General features: G+C 36.6%; 2 protein-coding genes across 5 annotated transcripts; one reads left to right on the forward strand and one right to left on the reverse strand.

Annotated features, from left to right (window-relative positions):
* Window positions 1–4,246: 4,246 nt before the first annotated feature.
* Window positions 4,247–8,018, reverse strand: LOC111798673 (GDP-mannose 3,5-epimerase 2). Of its 3 annotated transcripts, none has more exons than XM_087125749.1 (7): window positions 7,858–8,018; window positions 7,047–7,457; window positions 6,301–6,394; window positions 6,082–6,211; window positions 5,867–5,999; window positions 4,772–4,979; window positions 4,247–4,658 (listed from the first exon to the last, which is right to left on the reverse strand). In XM_087125749.1, exons 1-7 carry the CDS (start codon window positions 7,917–7,919, stop codon window positions 4,503–4,505), a joined length of 1,194 nt encoding a protein of 397 aa, XP_086981875.1. In that variant the 5' UTR covers window positions 7,920–8,018; the 3' UTR covers window positions 4,247–4,502. The 3 variants fall into 3 exon arrangements, with proteins under 3 accessions (XP_086981875.1, XP_086981874.1, XP_086981876.1); XM_087125748.1 differs by lacking the exon at window positions 7,858–8,018 and adding an exon at window positions 7,701–7,848; XM_087125750.1 differs by lacking the exon at window positions 7,858–8,018 and adding an exon at window positions 7,570–7,712.
* Window positions 8,019–12,327: 4,309 nt separating this feature from the next.
* Window positions 12,328–17,571, forward strand: LOC111798217 (light-inducible protein CPRF2). Of its 2 annotated transcripts, XM_023681231.2 has the most exons (6): window positions 12,328–12,747; window positions 14,071–14,158; window positions 14,938–15,151; window positions 16,187–16,262; window positions 16,360–16,485; window positions 17,084–17,571. In XM_023681231.2, the coding sequence occupies exons 1-6, from the start codon at window positions 12,367–12,369 to the stop codon at window positions 17,453–17,455; spliced, it is 1,257 nt and encodes a 418-aa protein (XP_023536999.2). In that variant the 5' UTR covers window positions 12,328–12,366; the 3' UTR covers window positions 17,456–17,571. The 2 variants fall into 2 exon arrangements, with proteins under 2 accessions (XP_023536999.2, XP_086981457.1); XM_087125331.1 differs by lacking the exon at window positions 16,360–16,485.
* Window positions 17,572–17,890: the final 319 nt, after the last annotated feature.

Here is a 17,890-nt window from a genome sequence, read left to right on the forward strand (position 1 = left end):
AATATTTTTGTATTGACTCTACTTTGACCTATAACATATAAATAATAATATTAGGTGGAAGGACATAAGGGATGGTGGGAAAGGGACCCGATCAGGGACAAATAATATAATTTCGATCCCCGTTTAGCCAACATAAAAAAGAAAAAAACTTTTTCCACCCCCTTTCACATTCTCGTTCGTACGTGTATTTTATATATATATATATATATATATATATATATATATATATATATATATAACTGTTTTCTTATCAAAATAATTATAAATTTTGTTCGTAATTTCAAAATTTATAATATTATCATTGACCTTTCACAAACATTTCAAAATTATTTTTGAAGTAAAAAATGCCCAGTTCCCGTAGCACTGAAATATAATATTATAATTTTTAAAATAATATATATATATATATATATATATATATATATATATAAATAAGGTTTTTTTTTATATAATTAATCTTTAAATATGGGTAGAAAGTTATTTAGAAATTAATTAAATAGTAAATGAAAAATTAATGAAATTAATTATTATTATGAAAATGATAAAATTAAAATTCTATGAAATTTCCTTGTGTAAATGGAAGAAATTTTCTTTGGAATTTTGGATAAGTCAAAGGGTCAAATTACTTCCTTACAAGGGACCATTTATTTTGAGAAAATTGAAAAAAAAGGTCTAGAAATTAATAGTTAAAAATAAAATTCTTCAATTTTATTTGATTATTTATAAAATAAATAATCTTTTCTTTTTTTGGTTAGTCAAATAAGTTAGCTATATTTTTTTTTAGTGTAACAATGTATTCTGATTTACACGGGATTCCACGTGTCTTGTACTACTCGGGTCAAAATGTAAGTTAGGGTTGCTTCTGGTTACAGCACTCATGTCATACGGGATTCCACATGTACCATGCTACTCAGGTCAAAACGTAAGTTAGTAGTGCTTCCAGTTGCAGCACTCACCAGTTCACCTAGCTCCACATTACACGAGATTCCGTGTGTCCCATGCTACTCATGTCAAAATGTAAGTTAGTGGTGCCTCTTACTACAGCACTCACGTCATATGGGATTCCACATGTACTATGCTACTCAGATCAAACCGTAAGTTAATAGTGCTTCTTACTACAATACTCCCGATTCTACATGTACCATGCTACTCAGGTCAAAATATAAGCTAGTGGTGCTTCCGACTGCAACACTCACCGGTTCACCTAGCACCACGAAATTCCACTTGTCCCATGCTACTCATGTAACGACCCAGGCCTACCGCTAGCAGATATTGTCATCTTTGGGCTTTCCCTTTCGGGCTCCCTTCAAGGCTTTAAAACGCGTCTACTAGGGGAAGATTTCCACACACTTATAAAGGGTTGTTTGTTCTCCTCCCCAACCAATGTGGGTCATCACGTGTCAAAACGTAATTTCTTCACTGTAAAGTTTTATGTATGTATTATCGTCAAAATGAATACAATTCAACTGTAATTCACGTGTATCATTGACCAAAAGACTAGAGGTTCAAATACGAATCTCGAGCATTTACTTTATCTATATATATATATATATATATAAGGTGTATAATGATGTCATTCACCCCATGTAAGAAGCATGACTCGTTGTATTTTATCTACATTGACCGTGGACTCTTATTGACCTAGAGAATAAGTCTTTTTTCATTCGAATGTTTCCAAGTCAAATAAAAAAAATATTAGTAAACTTTATCTTATAAAAAATAATAATAAAATTTTGATTAAATTACGTAACAATCGACTAATATAGACTACGTGATAAAATGTCATAAAACTATGATATTAAATTCTGTCAACATTTTCATCCATATTCTATATGTTCGTGAGTCTGACATCATTATTCCATCGTAATATATAAATTTATTAAATATAAAAAAAATATTGTTGATGTGAAATTAATATTAATATTAAGAAATTTTATATAAAAAAGTATCGATATTTTCATGAACGTTTTTATAAAATTAAAGTTATAACGTTTTTATCAACGATCGATATTTAAAACTTTGGTTAGAGCTTTATTTATTCTAAAGGAATTTCTAAGAACTTTTAGGTTTATAAATGTATGCAAGAAACTTGTGACGAAAGTTCAAAGCGGTCTCCTTTTTCGTGATATGATGATTCGATTTGGAGATGATTATTCGAGAGCTTTAGTTGCTTTTTATATACCGTCCAATCCGGGGAGGGAGTGAAGATTAGTTGGATTAGCCCACTTTTCTGTAGGTTGTAGAGCTTCCGCATAACTTCTTTCAGATTGAGCTGATATCCGTTACGGTCGTTCGTTATTCCATTCAAAGAATCTCCGTTCCAGAACGTCCTCATCCTTGTCTCTGACACTCGCCCAAATCCCTGCCCTGTCCCATATTAATTAATAAAAATACCCATAAACTTTAAACTTTATCTCAAAAATACTCATAAACTTTCAAAAATCTAAAAAATATCCTTACGGTTAGTTTGGATGAAAACCGCTCGGCCCACATCTTTGAGCTTCCCCCTCAAGGCTTTAAATCGAGTCCCTTAGGGGAAGGTTTCCGGCCCAAATCTTTGGGCTTCCCCTCAAGGCTTTAAATCGAGTTTGTTAGGGGAAGGTTTCCACCCCCTTGTAAAGGATGTTTTGTTCTCATCCCCAACCATACATGGGACATTACTATCCACCCCCCTTTGGGGCCCAACGTCGCTGACACTCTTTCCTTTCCCCAATCGATGTGAGACCATCTCCGCCAAATCCACCCCCCTTTGGGGCCAGCGTCCTTACTAGCACACCGTCTCGTGTCTACCCCATTTGGGGAACAGTCTCTTCGCTGGTGCATAGTTCGATGCCTGACTCTAATACCATTTGTAACGGCCCAAATCCACCGCTAGCAGATATTGTCCTCTTTGTGCTTTCCTTTTCGGGCTTCCCCTCATTGCTTTAAAACGTGTCTACCATGGGAAAGTTTCCACACCCTTATAAAAGGTGTTTTGTTCTCCTCTCCAACCAATGTGGGACATCACGGCTATTAATGAAACTTTTGAAAACTCGGTATTTTTGAAAGTTTAAGAGTATTTTTCAAACAAAATATTAACCGTTTATGTCTCAAACTAACGGTAAGGGTATTATTGAACTTCTTTTTAAAGTTTAATGACGAATATTTTGAGACAAACTTGAATGACTGTACGAACTCTTTGTTGTTAAAAGTCTCTCAGGTCCCGACAAGGGATGGAAGGCTAAGATGACGGTGGTCAATAAATCATAATTTTTTTTAATACAAATTAAAATTATTAATTATAATAAATTTTTATTTGTAAACAACCTGGGCAAATGACAACTCAGGGTACACCAAATCCATGGGACCACAAAAAAAAAAAGGACCATTTTTGTTCTTTTTTATATTTTTAAAATTCAAAAAAGGGACAAATGAAATGTAGATCCTTTATAAGGACCACAAGACATTGTCTCTTTCTTGATAGTTATTTTATTTTTATTTTTTTATTTTTAAAAATTGTGCGGGTTTTCGCACTAATAGGTCAAAATGAATGGAGATTGAACCAAATGTTTTTACCATACCTAAAATTTATCATTATAGCAATGCTGAAACCATATAAATATTCATAAACGAGGTCTAAGAATGAAGAATGAGTAAAATGACTAAATAAATACGAGCTATGACTAATACTCGAGGCATAAAAGAAGCATTTTCAACGGGACCTCGAAACCCACCAACCACCCCGACCTAATTCATGTCGAGCCCACCAACTTCTTGACAAAATGCCTAGAGTTGAGTTTCTGATCCAAATTCAAATGGGTTCTAGATCCTGGTCAGGGACCACTATATTTGCTCTCACGGTCCAACAAAGAAGCGAAAAATGACTAAATAAATACGAGCTATGGCTAATACCCGAGGCATAAAAGAAGCATTTTCAACGGGACCTCAAAACCAACTAGCCACTCCAACCTAATTCATGATGAGCCCACCAACTTCTTGACAAGATGTCTAGAGTTGGGTTCCTGATCCAAATTCAAATGGGTTCCAGATCCTAGTCGGAGACCACTATATTTGTGCTCACGGTCCAACAAAGAAGCGAAGTAGTAGTCTCTTTCATTGCATTACGAAGTACATGCTTTGCCAGCTCCTTCCCCGTGTCCACTAGCCCTCCCACCCAGAAGAAAGAGAAGGCAAAAAAGTGATACATAAAGCTATTGCTTCGAGTCGAGCACTAAAAGAAAAGGATCAGGAAACACGATGCACGGTGTCACAACAATGCCAAGCTGGCTTTCTCAAGAACTTAATTGGAAAAATTTATTACAAACAAGACAAGAACATGAACCTGCTAAAAGAACCACATATTTCCTTGTGGAAACAGGATGTGTTGTAACAAAATTGAATAGAATAGTAAGCATATAAAAGTATCCAATAACATCAAAATACTAGTAACTTTTGGTAGTAACATCTAATTAAGCTTCGATTGCACCGAGGCAACCCGACCGGGTTAGCCAGGTCTTAACTAATTACTCTTTACCGTCAGCAGAACGGAGTGAGCCGAGTTGAACCGGGGCTTGGGTACCAACAACCTTTGATGATCCATAAACTGAGAGGTCAATGCCTTCAGACTTTTCTTTTTCAATCTGTTCCTTGATCCAGAAGTAGGTAATTCTCAAACCATCCTACACAGGTAGAACACAATACACAACAACTGATGAGCACGGGAAAGTGTCGGCGACGAAAGTTACGAAGAACTTTTAATCGTCGAGGTTAAACGAAATGACAACTTTTTTACCTTCAACTTCATTGTGGGAGCCCATCCGAGTTTCTCTTTAATGAGTGTGTTGTCTGAGTTACGACCACGAACACCCTCGGGTCCAGGGATGTGGTGAATTGGAAGGTTTTTGTCGTCGAAGCTAAGAACGATTGCAGCCATTTCGTTCATGCTGACCATCTCATCGCTGCCAATGTTCACTGGCTCGCGGAAGTCCGATTTAGTCAATCTGCAAACAGAAGTAAAAATTGACAATTTTAATCTCATCTCGAGTGAGCCTAAGATTTAGTTGTTTGTATAGCCCCTTCGTTGAACGTAGATGTCAATCGTTAAGCACTCGTCCCAAAATATACACCAATTGTTGTCCTTGTAGCAACAACTTAATCAATAAATCTCGAGCTGAAACCAATAAGCCAAAAAGCACTCGAGATATTGTAACAGCCCAAGTATTACACTGCTAGCAGATATTGTCCACTTTGGTCCATTACGTATCGCCGTTACCCTCACAGTTTTAAAACACGTCTGTTAGGGAGAGGTTTCCACACCCTTATAGAAATGCTTCGTTCTCCTCTCCAACCGATGTGGGATCTCGCAATCCACGCCTCTTAGGGGTCCAATGTTCTCACTGGCACACCGCTCGGTGTCTAGCTCTGTACCATTTGTAACCGCCCAAATAATCCACCGCTAGCAGATATTATCCGTTTGGGCCCGTCACATATCGCCGCCAACCTCACAATTTTAAAATGCATCTGTAAGGGAGAGGTTTCCACACCTTTATAAAGAATGTTTCGTTCTCCTCTCCAACCGATGTGGGATCTCACAATCCCACCCCACTAGGAGGTCCGGCATCCTCACTGGCACACCGCTCAGTGTCTCTGATACCATTTGTACGCTTTGGCCCGTTAGGTATCGCCATCAGCCTCACGGTTTTGGGAGAGGTTTCCACACCCTTATAAGGAATGCTTCGTTCTCGTTCTCCTCTCCAACCGATGTGAGATCTCACACTCATACTCAAGATTACGTCAAATCCAAGAAGATTACGTCAAATCCAAGAAAGTACAAATTTTAAACATGGAAGCATGGATGATGAAATATGCAGCAATTGAACTTACTTACCGAAGAACACCTTCTACACATTCATCAATGAAGGTGAAAGATCTTGTCTGAAGACCATCTCCCCACATCTCAAACTTATCTACAGAAGTGAGGGCCTTCCTACAAAATGCAGCAGGGGCCTTTTCCCTTCCACCTATCATGAACAAAACGATATCATTAGACATTTCATACAATTCGTCGATCTGAAAACAACTATTTTGAGCATTCGGGTCGACCTTTCCACGTTCCAAACGGACCATAAATGTTATGGAACCTCCCAATTCGGCACTCGATACTGAAATCCTTGTTGTAATGCTTGCACAACTCCTCCGTCGCAAGCTTCTCCAAGCCATAAGCATCTTGAGGCTACAAAACAATCGTTAACACGGTTTTAATAACCACATAGCTAACCATAGTTTCGTTTCTTAGTCGGTAACATAGAAGCAAATATGTACCTCAGCAGGCCAAGCATCTGACTCTTTCAAGCTCACATTAGTTTCCAATTGCTTAAATTCAGGGTAAATGCAAGCACTAGATGCATAGAAAAACCTGCACTCACCAGATAGAAAATGTGAGATCCCATACCGTTTGAGGAGGAGAACGAAACACCCTTTATAAGAGTGTGGAAATCTATCCTTAGGAGATGCGTTTTAAAAACCTTGAGGAAAAGCCCGAAAGGGAAAGCCCAAAGAGAACAATATCGGCTGCAGGTAGGCTTGGACCCTTACAAATGGTATCAAAGCCAAACACCGGGCGATGTGTCAGCGAGGAGGCTGTTCCCCGAATGGGGTAGACACGAGACGGTGTGCCAGTAAGGACGTTGGGTCCCGAAGGGGTGGATTTGGTGGGGTCCCACATCAATTGGAGAAAGGAACGAGTGACGGACGCTGGGCTTGAACGGGAGTGGATTGTGAGAACCCACGTCGATTGGGGAGGAGAACGAAACACCTTTTATACGAGTGCATTTTAAAAGCCCAAAAGGGAAAGCATATGATAATATCTGCTAGCCGTGGGCTTGGGCTGTGACATATTGAGGGTACTTTCTTCCTCATTGGTAAGGACAGTGCCCTTAAAAATTCTAGCTACTCCTGGCCCCGCCCAGCCCCACAAATTAAAGGCCATAACCCTCTAAAGGGTAGAGACAATACCAGCAAAAATGCTTATAAACCATGAATTGAGAGAGATATCCATGAAAACTAACCTCTTAACACCATTGATTCTTGCAGCTTCAAGCATGTTGAAGCTAATCATGGTGTTATTATACATAATAACAGAGTGATTGGATTGAATGAAGCCCATTCCACCCATGTCAGCAGCCAAGTTAAAGACATGGTCAACATTCTTTGTGACCTTCAAGCAATTATCCATCACTCTAAGATCAACAAGATGAAATTCATTGCAGAACATATCTTCTGTCATGTGTTCATTCCTTTTCCAATCAGAAGCAATAATGTAATGGCCTTCATTCTTCAAACGCCTAGCAATATGAGAGGCAATAAAGCCACCGGCGCCGGTGATCGAGATTCTTAGATTCTCCGATGGCCAATATGGCTCTCTTTCAAGCTCTTGATATGTGTATGAACCGTAATTCGTTTCTCCAGCGCTCCCCATTCTGCACCAAAATGGAGATTCATCGCAAGAAATGGTGAATTTCACTACAATAATTGAAAAAGAGAGACAGAGTTCATGCAAATTTTAAACGAATCGAGGCAAAAACAACATACCTAATAAAGATAACAAGAAATCAAAAACTACCCAGAAATCAAACCCTAAATCTGAACGAAAACACAGACAAATTTCAACAATCAACAACGAGAAATTCGAACAAAGAACAAAAGAAACCAGAGGAACCCACAAATTGAAGAAAAATGGCGGTGAAAGAGGGAAGAAGACAAAATGGATCGAATCGAATGGCGTGGCGCAGAGATTGCAGGCTCTGATCGCTATTAATAGAGGAGAAGATTGAAGTGAGCGAGGAACTAAGACCATTCATTTATTTCTTTTTCTCTTACCTTCCCGATTGCCGCCCCTCTAACTCCGGCACGGTAACGGCGGTTCCGATTCCAACCGGCATCGATTCGGACAAATAAATTCTTACGTTCTAACAAATTTCCAGGAAATTTGGGTTCAAAAATGGAAGAAACACAGGAATTTGTGTAACTTTGTTTTTTTTTTTTTTTTCCAGATATTTTTAATAAACCTAATTTTTATATTATTTAATAAAAATTTCGAGTTTTATTTATTAATTTTAAAAGAAATTATAAATTTATTTCTCGAACAATTTATATAAATTTTTAAAATTTTAATTTTGTGTCTAATAAAACTATGAATTAGTCGATGTATTATAAATAATATTGAATATCCTATCGAACAGAAATTTTAAAATTATATTTAATTAATTTTTTAATTTTAAAAATGTTAAATATGAAAACAAAATTATTTGTAAATTTTAAAATTATTCAAATTTTTATTAATATTTCCATATACAAAATAATTTACTTAATATTAAAAATATGAAATTCAAGTAAATAAGAAAAGATTTAGAGAGGACGGGTTCAAAATATCAATATCCTATAAGGGTAAAACCGTTGTTCGATGAAAATAGTCGAGGTGCACGTGAAATATTAACTCGACAACTATTTAGGATTTGATATCCTACCCGTTAACTTGACAACCAAATGTAGTAGGGTGAAACAACTGTTCGATGAAAATAGTCGCGGAGCACGTTAACTCGACAGCTACTTAAGATTTGGTACCAATTCAGTTCATTCGGGTTCGATTCGAACGAATATCCCACCAATTAACTTAGCAACTAAATATAGTAAGATGAAATAGCTGTTCGATGGAAATGGTCGAAGAGCACGTGAACTATTAACTCGTCAACTATTTAGGATCTTATCTATTTCCCGCTAACTTGACAGCTAATGTAACAAATTGATATGATTGTGAATGACCCATTTGCCTTGTGAAGAGAATTATTCCTGTTGATTCCTTTCTAAGTAAGGACATAAACTTTTCCTCTTCACCATGCATGTAGCCCATGTGGCATTTGGATGATTAATCAAATTATTTTTTTAATCTAAAATTATTATATATATATATATATATATATGTATATGTATATATATATGTGTATATATATGTATATATATTTTTAATTTCTACCATTTAAATTTTATAGTAAGACTGTAATTCTCATTGCCAAGAATTCAGATCAAAATTGAAATTTAAACTCGATTTTTTATAGTCCCGACATATCTCTATATCTACCACGGGTCATTTTAGCATGTTTTTTTATAAAAAAAAACTAAACCCACTTAATTTTCGAGTTTCTACCGAAAATAAAGATGTTCCATGTTATAATCAGTAATAACTATCAGTTATTTTAAGTATTTTTTTAGTAACCATATCCTCACAATCAGTCTCATTAAAAAATAGTCTCAAATTATAGTTTACCATATATATCATATTTGATATTTTATTAGATATTTGTCTTTTTACTGTATGTATCTTTCCATTTATTGTTATTTCTGTTTATTACTCTTTCCATATCCTCGTAATTTATTTCATTATAAATAAGACAACTTTCACACCATTTAAGTGCGGTGGATTAAGCAAACATTCTCAAATCTACATTTATTTGAGCATCACAAATATCTACCCATATATAAAACAACCAATATAATCTAATTAAAAAATAAAAAATCGTTAAAAATAAAAATTTTAAAAATCAATAATGATATATATGAGTTTAATTATTTATTTAATTTGAAATATATATATGATTAATTAAAAATTAAGAGTTTATCATAGAAAACTATATAATATATCATAATATCATGATATTTAAGTAAAATGAAGCCCTATCCTAAGTTTCAACTTTTGACCATAGGGAAAATATTTATTATTTATTTTTATTTTTGGTACAAATAACGTACGAGGAAAGAAAAACAATTAATTAATTAATTAATTAATTATGTTTGACTTAATTTACAATTATATCTCAACTTGGTTTCAATTTAATTCCAATAAATAAAAACAATTATATGGGTCCCACATGTAATGTAATTTTTAAAATAATTTAATGTATTAAAAATATTTTTGACTTTTTAGCTAATTGCAATTTTTTTTTCATTTATAAAATTTTGCTTTATTAAATAATTTAAAAATTTGTAAAATAAATAAACCTTAAATTATTATTATTATTAGTTATTGAATTGAAAATTAATAAAATTATATAATAATTTAAAAAATTGTAAAATAAATAAACCATAAATTATTATTATTATTAGTTATTGAATTGAAAATTAATAAAATTATATATATTTTGTAATCCCTAAACTTTCATAACGGTAACTTTAAAAATTGGATGGAAACTATAGTACTTTTTACTCGTAATGGGCCCTTCGGAACATCGGTTGATTCGACCGATGTTCCGCTCCTTACAACCGCTTTTCTTTAAAGAACTTAATGGATCTACGACAACTAAACAACAATAATAACAACCAACACAATAACTCTGAGCATCTCGAGAGTGCTTTATATATATTATTTTAAAAACATTGTAATGTCCTTGATATGAACCACGACCAATGAATTTCCATACCTCAAGGTCCAATTACAAGGACGAGAGCCAAGAAGCTACAACAAACCTTATACACTTATATTCAATCTATGGTGAGCTCATCAAATAAAATTCTAAAAGACATTGGAGACCTTGCGCAAAGTTGAGCTTCGAGAAAGAGATTAATTAAATACACTTTAAGTTGCATTTAATGAACTCAGTTGAATTTATGAAACTAGTGACTAATAAGCACATTTCATTGTCATATTTAAGCTAATTTTAAATATAGGAGTTAAGGTTATATAGTAACCCACGTAGGTTACCATATTCCACATTAACTGACCATTTTAATATGGAGGTTAGGGGTATTTCTCAGTACATTTAATTTGGGAGTTATGTAAGTTAAGGCTGTAAAGGCTATATAAAACCTTATTTTCTTTGATGAGAGCCATCAAATTTTGGAATTAATAATAAAATTTATATTTTACCTTTGTTGAGAGCTAAGTTTTTCTTTGCAAACTCTTGTGTTTAGAACATGCATGTTAGAGTCATTCAAGTGGTATTGATCAAACCTATTATGGAGTTATTTGAATCACGAGTTTAGAAACAAATTTTCTTTACCTTTGATATTGATCATTCAAGTAATCCGTTCCATACTTTTCCTTGGGTTGATTTCCATATCAGTCCTTTTGAAAAATTATGCATTTAAAATAGACTAACACACCAATTTAAACATAGCTGAGTTGATTAGTCATATTTCGGAATAGGAACATAATATTTTTAGAGAGGGACGTGAAAGATCAATATGGGCCCACATGATGTGGGCCATATTTTAATATGGGCCTCCAAGTTGTGTCGATCCATATTCCCCACAAATTGGTCTTATACTTTTTCATTTTCTTATGACTTATGAATTATTTAAATAATAATAATAATAATTATTATTATTTGTTTATTTTTAACGATAAATACTCTTTTTATCCAATTTAATTATGTATTTCTTTTATTTTTGTCGTGTTATGATGCTCTGAAGTGGGTAGTAACAGATCAAATCTGTATCATTACAGAACAACAACAAAACATCAAACATTTACGTATCATACGATCGTTTCTTTCAAAATTTTAAAGATTACACAGTAGAAATTAGATGGAACATAATGATTTAAAAAAAATATAAAGTTGAAGCATTTAATAAATTTAATAAAGTCTTAATTATCAAAAATAAATTTATTTAATTGGTCAACAAATTTTCAAATATATTTAATAGGTTACTATATTTTAAATTTTAACTTAAAAAATTTAAATTTCTTATTTAATATTTTTATATTTAAATAGATCTAAAAATTTAAAAAACTTTTAAAAATATTTAAATTGTATTTTAATTTTTCAATGTGGGCCCCACGTTGTGGTTATCCACATAGAGGCGGCGTATCGTATCAGAGGAAAGCCAACCAGTGGGACCCACTTGGCCAAAATTGTCTGGAGAAATTCCATTGGTACCCACAAAATGATATTATCCATTGTCTTTTGCGAGGGGCTTTTTGGTCATTTCACTATTTTCTAATAAAAAACTGGTTGATTTTTAAAAATATGGATAAGAATTAAGATAACAAAAGAAATAATCTCGTAAGATAAAAGCAATATTTATTAATTTAATCTTAAAAAATAAAAAATTAGAAATTAAATATTTAATGGAAAATATTTAATAGTAATTAAAATTTAAATTTTCTATGATTTAAAAAATATGTTAAAAGTATAAAATTAAAATCATAAAAATTTATGGATTAAAGTTCTAATTTAAATTTAAAGGATTAAATTAAAAAAATACATATCCCGAAAATACCCTCCATGCCACGTAGACTTTATTTTATATGACGAAAATACCCTGCATATCTGAGTTAAAAGAGTCGACAAAGACGAAAGAGGACAATTGGAGAAAGAGAGAGGGAGAGAGAAAATGGATAGGGTATTTTCGGCGGGTGAAATTTCTGATCAGTACTGGTCGTCTCTTCCGGTCGCCGAACCTCCGCCGGCCGGCGGCGGCTCGAAAATGAGCCGTAGCGCGTCTGAGTGGGCCTTCCAGCGCTTCCTTGAAGAGGCCTCTGAAACTTTCCCTCATTGCTCTGTTGCAGACCATGGCGAAGGGATTGAGATCAAGGGCTCGGACTGTGATCAGTCGCAGAAACATAATGCTAATCATGGTGGTGTTAGTAATGGCAATTGCAGCAGCGTTTCTTCCAATGCTGTACCGCCGAATATTCCGATCGATTCGGAGGAATATCAAGCGTTTCTTAAGAGCAGGCTTGAATTGGCTTGTGCTGCGGTTGCTAAGAAGAGGGTAAACTTTGCCCTTATTTGTTTGTTTCTTCTTGTTATTGATTTCTTTTCTCTGTTCTGTTGATGAGGGTATTTTTAGGGTGGAAATCTGAGTAATGATTTTTACATTTTGGATGGGCTCTTTCGTCGTTGTTATATCTGTTTATGTATCGATCCTAGCGCTTTTACTTTCGAGCTTCTCCTCAAAGTTTTTAAAATGTGTATGCTAGGAGAGGTTTCCATGTTCTTAGAAAGAAGGTTTCGTTCCCTTTCCAACCGATGTGTAATCTTGCAATCCACTCCCTTCGGGGCCAACGTCCTCGTTGGTACTGTTTCTCTCTTCAACGATGTGGGATCTCACAATCCACCCTCTTTCAGGGCGTAGCGTCTTCTTGCACACCTCTTGATGTCTCTCAAACCGATGTGAGATCTTACCATCTATTCCTCTTTAGGGCCAACGTCCTCGCTTCCACTAGTTCCTTTCTTCAAAGGGGCCTAGCGTTCTCGCTGGCACAATGTCCGGTGTCTCTCCAACTGATATGGGATCTCACAATCCACTCCGCTTCAGGGCCTAGCGTCCTCGCTGGTACTGTTCATCTCTTCAATCGATGTGGGATCTCACAATCCACCCTCCTTCGGGGCCTAGCGTCCTTGCTAGTACACCGCTGGGTGTCTCTCCAACCGATGTGAGATCTCACAATCTATTCCCCTTCGAGGCCCAACATTTTCGTTGGCACTCATTCCTCTCTTCAAAGGGGCCTAGTGTCTTCGCTGGCACACCGCGTGGTGTCTCTCCAACCGATGTGAGATCTCACAATCTATTCCCTTTTGGGACCCACCTTTCTCGCTGGCCCTCATTCCTCTCTTTAAAGGGGTCTAGCGTCCTCGTTGGCACACCACCTGGTGTTTCTCCAACCGATGTGAGATCTTACAATCTATTCCCCTTCAAGACCCAGTGTTCTCACTACACTCGTTCCTCTCTTTAAAAGGGCCTAGCGTTCTCGCTGGCACACAACCCAGTGTCTCTCCATCTATATGGGATCTCACAATCCATCCCCTTTAAGGACCTAGCGTCTTCGTTGGCACACGTTAGTACTAAGGGCCACTTCACGCTTAGGATATAATTAGCTGAATGCTTCCTTTGGACTCCAATTCCAATGTCTTTTAAATCTACTTGTGCTCCTCTAGCCTGGCTCCTAGTCATCTTGATGTTAATCTCATACACTAATAGTTCTTCTCTGTTAGGTGTATGTAATAGCTTTACTTTCACCTTAGTTAATCTAGAGAGAAACTTGGGCTTTTTTTCAAGGTGAAGTTGGTGAGCTTTTGTTTTCTGTATAAACAGGGATCCTTTACAAAGACTCCAACTTCTTCTACCTCATCTGACTGTGGATCACAAGCATCTAATACGTTTGGAATTCAAGCTCCTAAAGGTTGGGATTAATTGCATCTCTATATTTTCGTTTCTCACAACTAATGAGATGTCGTTAGACTTTTGCCTTTCTTTACGAGCTTATATGTATTGTTAGGATCGCACAACAACGCACACACTCGATCTAAATAAAACAGGAGAGAGAAAATACAAGGAGGAATATTGTGAGATCCCACATCGATTGGGGAGGAGAACGAAACACTTGTTATAAGGGTGTGAAAACCTCTCCCTAGTAGACGTGTTTTAAAAACTTCGAGGGAAAGCCTGAAAGGAAAAGCCCAAAGAGGACAATATCTGCTAGTAGTGGGCTTGAGTCGTTACATATTGGCTAAAGGTTTATATTGATAAATTCCGTAGGTATAATAAAAGAGAATATAAAGAACGCATTACATTTTCAAAGCACTTGGTTATATATATGGTTCATGTAACTGCCTTAGCCCACCACTATGATATTATCCTCCTTGGGCACATTTTCAAAGTAGTGGGTATATATATGATTCATGTAATAGACTAAGCCCACCGCTAGCAGATATTGTCTTCTTTGGGCTTTCCTTTTTGTTCATGTAACAACCTAAGCCCACCGCTAGCAGACATTATACTCTTTGGACTTTCCCTTTCGGGCCCTTCCCAAAAAGGACAATATCTGCTAGCGGTGAGCTTGGCCTGTTACAGTTCAAGTTACTACGTATATAGTCACCTACCGTATATAGCTTTACCGGCTTTTTACTGTTGTTTACTATATATTGTTAACATATTTTAGCTCTCTCTCCACTTTGGTAGCTTGTAAAGTAGGAGCTGGGAACACTTCATTAAGGCCACCAGATAAGGATATAAATGGAGTTACTTTCTCGCCCATGGTGCCAAAAATATCTGAGGTTCGTTCTTCGCCGACTACCAGTGGATCATCAAGAGATCAGTGGGATGATGAGGAGATTGAGGGAGAAACTGACACAACGGAGAGTAAGGACCCTGCTGATGTAAAACGTATAAGGAGGTAACCATCTGCTTAATTTAGGGAATAGTGTTCTATTGCAAATGCATTGTGTGAATAGTCGTGTTAATAAATTTTGTTCTCATCTGATTGTGCTTTCTATGTGCAATATGAATTCCTCCATCCTGGCTAATGTGTTCTTTTGCATTTGATAATTTCGCATTTGAGGAAAGGTGTTTTGTGAGATCCCACGTCGGTTGGGGAGGAGAACAGACATTTTTTATAATGGTGTGGAAACCTCTTCCTAGTAGTCGCGTTTTAAAAACTTTGAGGGGAGGCGGAAAGTCCAAAGAGGGCAATATCTGCTATTAATGGGCTTCGACTGTTATAAATGGTATCAGAGCCAGACACCGGGCAATGTGCCAGCGAGGAGGTTGAGCTCCAAAGGAGGTGTGCTAGCAAGGACGTGAGTCCCAAAGAAGGTGGATTGGGAGGTCCCATGTTGATTGGAGAAGGGAACGAGTGTGAGCGAGGACGCTAGCCCAAAGAAGACAATATCTGTTAACGGTGGGCTTGGGCTGTTACAAATGGTATCAGAGCGAGACACCGGACGATGTGCCATCGTGGAGGTTGAGCTCGGAAGGGGGTGTGCCAATAAGGACGTTGGGTCTCAAACGGGGTGGGGATTGGGAGGTTCCACATCGATTAGAGAAGGGAATGAGTGCGAGCGAGGATACTGGCCCCGAGAATTGTGAGATCCCACATCGTTTGAGGTGGAGAACGAAACATTCTTTTTTAGGATGTGGAAATCTTTATCTATTAGACGCGTTTTAAAAACATTTCGTTCTTTTTTAGGATGTGGAAATCTTTATCTACTAGACACGTTTTAAAAACTTTGAGGAAAAGTCCGAAAAGACTATCTGTTTGCATGTCGTTATTACAAATGAAGTGGTTGTTTTAGTTGCATGGTAATTGCAATCGAGATTAAAACATTGTGCAAATTATTTGTGGAGTTCCCTTTCCCTCTTTTATCTTAATAACACTACGAAAGTCCATTTCTTATTAAATATCTCTCCTTGTTGTTGGCATTGTTTTCAGAATGCTTTCGAACAGAGAATCAGCTCGACGATCAAGGAGAAGAAAGCAAGCACATTTAACCGAACTCGAGACTCAGGTGTCTATTCTGTATAACTCTTTGTCCAGTGCCTTATTACCTCTTTTGAAATCTACCAAACTGATACATTGGTTCATTTTTTTTTTCTTAATCAAAGGTTGCACAACTAAGATTTGAAAATTCGACCTTGTTGAAGCGCCTTGCCGATATAAGCCAAAAATACAATGAAGCCAACGTCAATAACCGCGTTCTAAAAGCTAACGTTGAGACATTAAGAGCAAAGGTACAATGACAATCCACGGGTAGTCAGCTCTCCTAGTGCCTTAGAAACTTTTTTGCTCACATGCTTGAGATCCCGGTTGGGGAGGAGAATGAAATACCCTTTATAAGGGTGTGGAAACCTCTCCTAAGTAGACGCGTTTTAAAAACCTTGAGGGAAAACCCGAAAGGGAAAGACCAAAGAAGATAATATCTGCTAGTGGTGGGTTTGGGCGGTTATAAATGGTATTATAGAGCCAGCAAGGATGTTGGCCCCAAAGGGGGTGGGATTGGAGGGTCCCACATCAATTGGAGAAGGGAACGATGAGTGCCAATGAAGACGCTGGGCCCCGAAGGGGGGTGAATTGTGAGATCCCGCATTAGTTGGGGAGAAAAACGAAACATTAAGGGTGTGGAAACCTCTCCCTAGTAGACCGCGTTTTAAAAACCTTAAGGAGAAAACTCAAAAAGGATAGTATCTGCTAGCGGTGGGTTTGTGCGGTTGCACTTTCCCTCCTCTCACTTCAGAAAAGAAAAATGTTGTATATTTTAAGTTACCACTTGCTGAAGATGTAATCTTGGTTAAACACAAAATGCATCTAACATTATTTCCATACTGACAGATAAAAATGGCTGAGGAGACTGTTAAACGAGTTACTGGTAACCCGATGTTCCATGCCATGTCTGAGATTACCTCTGTCGGCATCTCTTCGTTGGACGGTAGCCCTTCTGATGCGTTAGCAGATGGCACTGTTCCATTGCAAGATGGTTATCAACCTGCATCTAATAAACCTGTGGTTGCACATGACATAGGAGTCAACAATGGCTTGGGTGACATTTCACATGTAGACGGTGGGCAGCAGGAGTCGTCCTCTCTGGTACTGCCAGCTGTGTCTGTGAACAAGATCGAAAGATCGGAGTCTTTGCAGCGAGTGGCTAGCTTGGAGCCTCCACAAAAGCGGATCTGTAGAGTCCAAGCAAATGGGGAGCAATAGATACAGCATACTAGATTTGTGTCGGGTAGATTAGTGAATTTTACAAAATTTGAAAGTTTAGAGACTCTATCGTTTTGAAAGTTTATGGATTAAAGAGATACAAATCTTTTCATTTTTTTCACATTTTTAAAATTAGGTTATTTTCTTTCATCAATATTATAATTATTTGATAATAAATTAATATGACGTCATATTTAAAAAAGATGTCTCAACACATGGACATGATCACTGGATTTTCTTTCATGGATATGGAAACAAAGCTCTGCAACTATTCTCCAATATGCAGTCCAATACAAAGCCTAACAGTGTGACATTTGTTGAAGAATGGCTCAAAATACGGTATCAAACATTATGGATGTTTGGTCGATCATTATGTCGGTTATGTAAGTTGTCGGATGTCAATCATTGTGATTTTCTACATCAATTGGAGAGAAG

This window comes from Cucurbita pepo, chromosome 7, assembly GCF_057944985.1.
Source record: "Cucurbita pepo subsp. pepo isolate OVF chromosome 7, ASM5794498v1, whole genome shotgun sequence".
In the NCBI taxonomy this organism is placed as follows: Eukaryota; Viridiplantae; Streptophyta; class Magnoliopsida; order Cucurbitales; family Cucurbitaceae; genus Cucurbita; species Cucurbita pepo.

Excerpts from the sequence above, each read along its gene's own strand:
- LOC111798217 (XM_023681231.2), top strand. The coding sequence starts at position 12,367 with ATGGATAGGGTATTTTCGGCGGGTGAAATTTCTGATCAGTACTGGTCG. Across the intron at positions 12,748-14,070 it reads CTGCGGTTGCTAAGAAGAGG|GGATCCTTTACAAAGACTCC; the intron begins GTAAACTTTGCC and ends CTGTATAAACAG. Across the intron at positions 14,159-14,937 it reads TGGAATTCAAGCTCCTAAAG|CTTGTAAAGTAGGAGCTGGG; the intron begins GTTGGGATTAAT and ends CCACTTTGGTAG.
- LOC111798673 (XM_087125748.1), bottom strand. The coding sequence starts at position 7,834 with ATGGTCTTAGTTCCTCGCTCACTTCAATCTTCTCCTCTATTAATAGCG. Across the intron at positions 6,212-6,300 it reads CAGATGCTTGGCCTGCTGAG|CCTCAAGATGCTTATGGCTT; the intron begins GTACATATTTGC and ends ATTGTTTTGTAG. Across the intron at positions 4,659-4,771 it reads CTCCCACAATGAAGTTGAAG|GATGGTTTGAGAATTACCTA; the intron begins GTAAAAAAGTTG and ends CTACCTGTGTAG.